Source organism: Scomber scombrus, chromosome 3 (assembly GCF_963691925.1).
Source record: "Scomber scombrus chromosome 3, fScoSco1.1, whole genome shotgun sequence".
In the NCBI taxonomy this organism is placed as follows: domain Eukaryota; kingdom Metazoa; phylum Chordata; class Actinopteri; order Scombriformes; family Scombridae; genus Scomber; species Scomber scombrus.
This window is the reverse complement of record NC_084972.1, coordinates 18,925,229-18,934,888: the sequence shown is the minus strand read 5'-3', so window position 1 is coordinate 18,934,888 and position 9,660 is coordinate 18,925,229. Positions and strand designations below refer to the sequence as shown.

At 35.7% G+C, this 9,660-nt stretch overlaps 1 protein-coding gene across 1 annotated transcript; it reads right to left on the bottom strand.

The window, feature by feature from the left end:
• Window positions 1-245: 245 nt before the first annotated feature.
• Window positions 246-8,526, bottom strand: LOC133977379 (sodium- and chloride-dependent GABA transporter 2-like). The gene is made up of 14 exons (XM_062415532.1): window positions 8,346-8,526; window positions 7,305-7,439; window positions 6,181-6,321; window positions 6,007-6,091; window positions 5,794-5,926; window positions 5,268-5,402; window positions 4,330-4,433; window positions 4,100-4,224; window positions 3,903-4,015; window positions 3,676-3,813; window positions 3,463-3,565; window positions 2,794-2,894; window positions 1,493-1,663; window positions 246-410 (listed from the first exon to the last, which is right to left on the bottom strand). The coding sequence occupies exons 1-14, from the start codon at window positions 8,509-8,511 to the stop codon at window positions 246-248; spliced, it is 1,815 nt and encodes a 604-aa protein (XP_062271516.1). The 5' UTR covers window positions 8,512-8,526.
• Between the last annotated feature and the right edge of the window lie 1,134 nt (window positions 8,527-9,660).

The following is a 9,660-nucleotide window of genomic DNA, read 5'->3' as shown; positions in this document are numbered from 1 at the left end:
TTGTAAAATGTACCTGTAACATAAATCATTATCAGAAATACACTGCCATCTGGCAAACACAAGAGATATAATAATGATAAGTACACAAATGATGTCACAAGCACTGAAATACATTGTGATGAGTATTTCCCAGAATCTGACAAACGTTTTGTGGACAGTTTTGATATAAAACTGCTAAAGATCTGCACTCCTCCCTGTTATGGTTATATTTTAGCTGTCAGGATGTCCTCTTTAATTCTTGCCGTTTAAATAATAGATGATCTCTGAGCTCTGCCGTCTGTGTCTTCAGAATTTTCTGTCATGCGGAGTGTGTACAAGTCTGTGAAAGTCTGAAATGCTTCTTGATTTGATGACTTCTTTGACATTGCAGAAGGCAGATCTTTTGATGGAGTGCACAGAATTTTCACTCTCTGTGTGGAGAAAGAGCAAGATAGTTTGCTGTTAAGGCTCAAAATAATCTACAATACCTTTTTTTTATTTTTTCAAATAAATGCCACACACAGCACTGTTTGTTTTGTTCTAGACAGCTACATGCTGTCCCTGATTCACATGGAGTTTCAACAGTTCCAAAAAAAACTAGTCACAAAATCAACTCGATTAGTGTTAAGGAAAGACTGTGGTTTTAGTCTGGTCAGGGACTCTCTTTTTTTCAAAAAAGTCCAAAACGACACCCAAATGGCTATTGGTTAGGCAACAGGAAACCAACAGCAGTCTCCCTATCTGACGCTTTGTTGATCTATCATTGTTTCCCTTAATGGCTCTAAGTGGCATTTTAAATGACTCCTGGCAGATAAAGCTCATGTTGGTCTTTGTCACTTGAACACTTGCTGTTAGTTGACACCCCAGATCGTAACCTCATGAAGACAGGCCTGATTAACCTGAAGGGGTCAGTAGTGAAGCAACAACCAAGTGATTCTTCAACACCTTCCAACCAGCTGCCCCAATTGCAATACCTGCTTCCTGGTATTAGACCTGCTTCTTTGTGGTAGTGGACAAGAGCCACATAGGCGCCCCATCCAATGAGCCCCATTAACCAACTTTACTATGGACTTTTGATGAATGACAAAATATAAATAAATGATCATTTCTGATATAGCAAGCATTGTAACATGCTGACAAAGGATACAACTCAAAGTACTCCAATAAAGTTTTTTATAACAATCTTTGAAACAAAAACTCCTTCATATCTTTTGCATCAGACATCCAAAAGTTGATGAGAGTACTGAATAGTCAGGGTAGTGACAGGACTACCAATCTACTGGGTGTTTGATGATTGCTACTGTACCTTTAGAGGCAAGAATGTGTACCTTTAACAGAAACTGCTTCATGTTATGTCAAGGTAGACATCTGGTCTAACAATGTACCTGTTACAATATGTGAAAATGAGTTTTCAGTACAAAACTGAACTTTTCTTGTACATCTGCTTTAAGTATTGTAACTCTATTGTCTGATCTACCTTTTTGGTCGTTATTTTAACAACATCTGACTATACCTGTCTCAGTGTTCCAGGAGTGACACTCAGAGCATACAGCATCCACAGAGGAACCATGAGAGTTGACGAGAGAGTAAAGAATCCTCCAATGGCGTAGCCCCACCACGGGTATTCATAAGTGTTGTTGAATTTGAGTGGTGTATATTTGACCAAGGAAAAGACAAATGTGCACTAAAAGAAAAAGCAGAGAGAAAATAACAAATCCAAAACAAATCCAGGATCAGATTACCAATTAGTAGAAAAGGGGAAGTAATATCCAATCATATGGTCATGGTGAATCATCTTGAAGATTTTGGGATTGTTGATTTAACTCAAATCTAATATCCATTGTATTTGCAGCCATTTCTATAATATTTGTATGGTTCTATATAATGTGTGGGTGTCACTGCCATTTTTTAAATTATTAGTTTGAATGCCCCAACTTTTACCATGTTGAAAATCAGTGCATCCTCATCCATTCCTCTTGCTTATTGAGACAATGCCCAAATCAATCTGTTACCCCTTGCCTGCTGGATTTTGTTTTTGGCTGGTGCATATTTTAAGAATTATGAATCTTGGCCTTATTCTTTTCTTCAAGTAAATAAATTGCTGCAGATTAAGATTTTTTGCCAGCATATCTATGTTATTTGGATCATTATATAATTAGTATTTCTTTAGGAAGAACAAGCCAGCGTTAAACTAATAATTTACATGGATTTTTAAAACATTTCATTCAAAATTACACCTAACAGCTTATATCTATAAATCAGAAAATGAAGATATGAATTACTTTTCAGATTTTTTATCTAACCTTACATTTAATTATACCTTATTACCATTATTTTTATTATACCTTAAATATTGTATGTATAATGTTGAAGAATTTAATGATTTAAGAATATGTCTAACTGAATATTTTGTGTGGATTGTGTTTATTCAATGCATCATCTGCTTCATACAGAAGATTTCATTTGTGTGCTTACCCCCCAATTAGTAAAATGTTCTCTTTCAGCTCTTTCACCTTCTTCTTTTTTTTTTTTCTTTCACCTTTAAGTTACTTAAGTTTATTGAATATGCTGAATACCAGTCATTTTGAAGTTCCCCCACTTAATTTGCAAGTTATAAAATGTGCTTTAAATTGTATGAAGACATTTAATAAACCTTGTAGAGTCACAACAATACCCCATCAGTGTGTCATCCATCTGGTGGAGACATGGACTGACTTTAGGACAGAAGTCTTTGGCAGCTGTTAGATACACTTGTTTGTTAGTAAAGCATGCACAATGTTACTGGGGAGACATGTCTACATTATCAGTACTTACAGTACAGATAGCTGGTGTGATGTACTGCCAACAGTATTTCATAAAAGGCCACGGTCGATATCCAATCATGTCCTTTATATTATCATAATGACGATCTGCACCTTTGGAAAATAAGTAGAGTTAGTTACATTAGTGTTATGGCCTCACACAACTTTTTGTTATTTTCAAATTTAGAAAAAGAAAAAACATGAATATCACCTATAGGTCATGTATCTCTGAAGCTATATGATGCTTAGATTGTGTGAAATATTCAAACCCAAATAATTTTCTATCAAATTCTCAATGTCATATGCATGATTTTGTATCCAACTCCTCAGAAGTTGGCCCCACAAAATTGGTATGTTTGGCATTCCCAACCTGGCTTGTGACAATGTCGACTTTTTACTCATCGCAGGTTATGCGTGTCAATGGTGAAGTCAGCGAAATCCGTGATTTTTCCCTGTTTAATCTGAACAATATCCTAAATAATTTACAAGACAAAGGAGTAATGAGAGAAAATATTAAATGTTTTTTCTGCTTGTCTGTCTTGTTAACTGTTTAGTAAACTCTCAGATTGATTTTGCGACATCTTTTAAAATATACCTGGGTGTACAACATGAGTTCATATCCACAGCAATCCAACTGAACAGCAGCTCTGGCAGATTATACAAATTTAAAAGTTCCCCTTACCATAGATCCATCCAATACAGACAGACTGAATAACAGCAAAAAGTAGGAGTGTCATCCCACTGCAGGCATAGTAATCAAACAACTGGAAAATATAAAGGCCTCCCTGCAAATAAGGAGAAACAGAATTCATTGAAAGGTTGTCATTACATCTGTGTTTGACTAATATTTACTGTGAGTGTATGTATTGAAAGATCAATGTCACAGACTACTCACCTGTGTAACCATCAGAAGGCCAATAAAGAAACTTCCAACACTAATGGCAAGAAGAAGGAGTTTGCGGCGGCGGTTGTTTTGAAAGAAGGAAGGATACATGTCGGAGATGGTTGTGACCAACGCTTCTTGATATACAAACTATGGTGATAAAAGAGATGTTTTTTGTATTTATATAGAAAAAAACTGTGTAATTATTACATTCCAAAGAGAGTTGATTATAGTCCTACCTCACTGTCTAATCCTAAGAAGATGATCATCACAAAGAAGAAAATGGCCCAAAGCTGGGGAAGTGGCATTAGAGCCACAGCACGAGGATAAGCAATGAATGCCAACCCTGGACCTGAAAACATTCAAGGTCAAATGGTCTATTCCTTAAACAATGCAAATAGCGTCACTTCAAAAACGCATTGAGAAACTTCCATACCTGATTCAGCCACCATTGATATGTCCACACCCTGCTCTTTTGCCATGAAACCAAGGACAGAAAAGATGGCAAAGCCAGCTACAAAGCTTGTTAAACTGTTTAACAGGCACAGGTAAACACAGTCTCTGTTGGGAGGAATACAGAAAAAGAGTGAACCTGTGCTCTGATCAAAACTAAAGCAAGTAATAAGATTTAATTGGGTATAGCCAGTGAAAATATAAAATACAAACCTGTAGCAATTGTTGCTATATTTGTTGTAACTTCCTAAAGATGTCAAAACACCTGTGCAGACTCCATAGGAGTAGAAAATTTGGCTGCCAGCATCCATCCATACCTGTAAGAGATGTTTTCAGTTTAGGTTTATTAGAAAGCAACCCCAGATATCTGCTGAGTCACAAAACATTAACTGACAACGTATTTAATTTGTTTTCCTACTATATCAGCCCGTGCAATACAAAATGTGCTCATAGGAAGTAAAGCATGATTAACATTTTTAGCCATGCAAGAAATGTGGCACTACAGCTGACGGAAATGACGTTTAGGCCAATAAGCAACTGGTTTATAAGTCAGGGGGTTTTTTTATTCGTCAGATACTTTGATTTATGACTGAATAATTTCAAAACTAATGATGCTCCCATCAGCCTCAACTGTACATAATATGTAGTGCTAATTAGCAAATGTTAGCATGCTAACATGCTAAACGAAGATGGTGAATAATTGATAATAAGCTAAACATTATTCTTGTTTAACGTGATGGTGTTAGCATTGTTTTATTGTGGGCAGCTTAGTATGCTGACTTTAGTAGAGTCGCATCCTCACAGAGCTCATAGACTTTAGTTTATGGCTATATTTAAGTATTCAAAGTGCTTGATTAAGGTTAGCGAAAGATTGTGGTCTTGGTAAATTACTGAAAATGTCAAAAGTGATTTGTAGCACTAGACAGGACATGTTTACTTTATTTGACATTCAATCAGAACCACAATCAATCCCTAACCTTAACTAAAGTGCTTTTATTGCTTAAACCTGACCACACACAAGACTCTAAACATAATTCAGGCAGCAATTATATTTCTTTCAAGGTAATTGCCAAAATACAAACCTAATTTCTACAAAATAGGGTTGAACAATGATTAAAATTATAATTACAGCAACAGCTAAATTTGTCTACCTCTGGATCAGTGAGGCGGGATGCATCTGGGTAGAGATAGAACACTATTCCCTCTTTGGCCCCTGGTAATGTAAGACCACGAACAAGCAACACCACCAGCATCACATATGGAAATGTGGCTGTGAAGTAAACCACCTAAGACAGAAAAAACAGTCAATATTGCAATTTTTTAAGGTAAAAGAATGCTTTAAGAAGTTTACATACAATCAGACTTCACTTTAATATCTCCTTTTTAGCATTTATAAGCAGTATATAAACATTTAATAACCAGTTTATCACACTTTACGATCTATTTATAAGCAGATATTTGGGTATTTGTTAGTATTAATGAACAGTATTTGGCAAGAATTATAATTTCTTCTATGAAGACTGATTTTCTATTATTACAGCTGTATTGTTAGTCATTATCTCATCTGTTATACATTAATAAACATGATAGTATCTTATAAAACATGTATTAAACATTTTACTGCTTATGAAGGCAAAATTAGGGGACTTAAAGTAAAATGTTGCAGATTTTTCTGACCTTTCCAGTGGTTTTTACTCCATTCCACACACAGAAGTAGCACAAAATCCAGGCAAGAAGTAGACAAAGAGCTAAATCCCAGCGAATATTACCAATTTCTTCAATTCCACCAGACAGCCCCAAGATTCTCTTCCTGTAACAAAGTTTAGTAAGAAACATACAACAAAAACAGCAGACCATACATGATGCTTCAATTCATATTATTGTACTTACTCCCAAAATTCTATGACTGAAGAGGTACTATTTCCATGCAGATGCAGAGAAGATGTTTGATTGTGACTGTACTCAAAACAGTCACCTTCCATGGTGAAAGAATAAGAGACGTTGTAAAAACATGTTCAGCAAAGTAAACACAACACGCACTGATATGTGTGATATCATAGATACCTGTGTTCCAGTTGTTGTGACAACTCGCCCATGGAAGCTCAGACTTGAAGGATGAAAACAGATAGAGGAACGTCCAAGCCAGTATGATGATGTAATACACCCCAGTGTATAAAACAACCACTTGGCTCCCATAGCCTAAGCCTGTAGAGAGATAGTCATGTCATGTTTTAATGCCAGAATAATGAATACACACTCTTTGTGTTTGCAGACATCTGATACTGCAACACCAGGGATCTAATAGATGGCAAACCTACTGAAACTGACTTTTAAAATTCAAAGAGCACAAAGACTACATTAAACACATCTACAGACACCAGGAGGGGCCATGGAGTGCTCTCTATTTAATATTTTGTGTATATGGATTACTTAATGTATCCACCCTCTTGTATGGGGCACCAAACACATTAAGTCAGCTCCAAGATTGAAGAAAGCAAAGGACAAAATAACATCAGTTCCTTGTGCTGAAGTGTCTTGACGGGAGAGTTGTGTTTAAATGAATAGCATATTAAACTTGTTTTATTTACTTCAGCGAGACTGATCCTGAACCCTGAAGCTGAGTTTTTATAAACTAGATGATAGAATGAAAGTTATAATAGTTAGAAAAAGTCCATTATACCGAATTTGAATTGAATTTGTTTGAGGGATCTCAGAGAGGTGGCATTAGGGTGATTTCCATGAAATTGAGAACATAAATGTGTTACTTTTTTCTCTATGGCCCCTCCTGAGTCCTCTACAAATCAAAGCAGCAACAACACTTTTTTTCTCATGTGATGTGAGCACCATGAAAGATGGCAAAACACTCCATGGAGCTGAGAGGAACTGTAGAGTCTGTCACATTCAGTTATTGAGAAGTTATTTACATAGAACTATTGATCATTGTGGTTTTAAGTACACAAAACAGTGAGATAAATTGAAAACTACACATTTTGTAGCACAGTTACATTTTATCAAGTGAATAAATCATAAAATATTAAAAACATGTGGGAACTTTAACTCAGCTGTTATGTATGGTGGCTTTTTGCCATCACATAGCATTGTTTAAACATTTACTTATTTTTGTAGCTAAAAAACACACACAACCACACAAAAAAAGAAAACAAGCTGTGAACATTGTGAAGATTTACCTTCAAAAAGAGGGCAGATTTTTCTCCAGCAAGTTATCCCACCCTGACTGGTGAACTGGCCCAAAGATGTCTCCAGGAAGAAGAGTGGAATGCCACAGGTGAACAAGAACAAAATGTAAGGTATGAAGAAAACCCCTTTAAAACAAAAGTAAAACATCTTGTTAAAATATCAGTAATATTTCGATACATCTTTGTACACAATTAAGGATTTGTAAAAACAAGACTGTTGTTTCAATTGTAAAAGAATTTAGTCAGCTTGTCCAGAAGGTCATATAGCAGCCAAAGAGGTGTAACCATTTTTGCTTTCAGGCCTCATAATCACTTTATAACAAACATGGCAAGTGTTTATTTCACCACTGGCATTCGCAAAATGTTGCCCAACCAGAATAACTGAATGCAGCTTAATCCCTGCGGAGGCAAACTACAATACAGCCTTTACATGATGTGTACAAGTTTTTGTTGTGATGTTTTGAATCACTTTTATTAAACTGAATTTTGGTTTGGTTTTCTGAAAAATTGGTTTCTGAGTGCTGAGAAACAAGAAACATTGCAGCAGAAACAATAGCAGTAATTTGATTCTGTGTCACCGAAGATCATTTAATTCACATTAAAAGAAAAGGCCAACCATGGATATATTATAAGAGTTGGATATCAAATAGAAAATGCCACCAATTCAATCCAATAACAACTGCTTGGGTGTCACGTACGCCTAAATAAGTTTCTAGCTTCCAGGTTTGCATCCTTTATGTGGCCTACTGTGTGCTGCTTGGCCCATTGTGATGACATCACTCATCACTCATCACTCAACACTAAAAAATCATAATAGAAAGAGTCATAATTGACTTTCTTTGCAATTGGAGGTGTCCTGTCAACAGTGTACACATGTCTCTTTCTTTTACAGCGGTGGTCTATGAGGAAAATCTTTTTTGGGCTGTAAGGACATTCTTTGCTGCAGTTCCACGAGTGACCACTGTGAAAAATTGGCTGCAACGCTGAGCCATATCCAACTACATCCATGAGGCCAACACAGCAAAGAATTACCTCCTCCATTTTTGTAGCAAAGGTAAGGAAACCTCCAGACATTTCCTAGACCAACAATGTGTCCCGCTACTGCCAGGATAAATTCCACTTTACTGGCCCACTGCTCCCTCTCCTGAGGTTTGGATGGAGTAGGTCCTGGTCTGGTCCCAGGGTTCACCAGACTCATCTTCACCGAGGAGTTTTGTACTTGGTACCTTTCAACCATTAGTTAGGATTGAATCAGTCAGTGTACAATACAGTAGAAGTATGTCATACTTTACACAGGGTTACATGTTGGTTTACAATCAATGATTATAGACTTTAGTTCAAACTTCTATTTTTCCATTCAGTATTTTTAGTTAATGATGAAAAATTCTCAGGTTTCACTTCAATATTCTCATTTTTCACTCCACATGAATTATTTCCTGGATGGCCTACAACATACATACATTTTAGACAGTTTGGATCAATATAGCACCAACACAATATTCGGTTATGTTACCCAGAAAGCCATTCAAGACAAAAAGTTGTTTCAACTAAGTTTTACTGTTATTTTTTTATTTTACTGTTGGGTTATTTAATCAAAACAAAGTTTTATAATCTACTCTGTTCATTTAAAACCAACCTGCCACAGTTAATTATTGATTAATCACTTGTGTATTTTTTGAATGTCATATGCACATTGTTTTGTACAAGAAACAAGTTTAACACTGGGTCAAATAACAGGTTGCAACTAGGTCAAGTTAACCTAAAGTTATACTGGTGCTAAATTTACCCAAACTGGGTAAAACTTTAATCATGTATGAGACCTCAACAAGGGCAGAAATATACACCTTTACTTGTCGCTTTCAAAATCAGATTTTCAAAAAAATTATTAATATTACAAAAGTATTATTATTTGTCAAACATGTCAAGTAACTGAATCCTACCATATACAAATAACTCATGTATTGTAATTTCACTGAACCAGTTATTTTCTTGCTTTTTCGTATACTTTATCTTCCTATTAAGCTAAAAATTAAGCGCCTAAATCATATTGTTGTACCACTGTTCACTCTGCCCAACATTTCTGATTTCTCTGTAGACTACAGGCTTAATCTGCAGGGTACTTCAAAATCACCACATCTGTCCAATCAAAATCATTGGATAAGATGTCTGTTTTACATGCTTCACTGTAATCATTCAAAAAAAAAAGGGGTTATCATAAGACCAATATACTTAATACTATATATATATATATATATATATATATATAAGTTATTTGATTATCTGGCACCTTTGTTGGTTTTGTGCTTTGTCCTCAAGCAACAAATCTCACATAACTAGTTATCCAGCA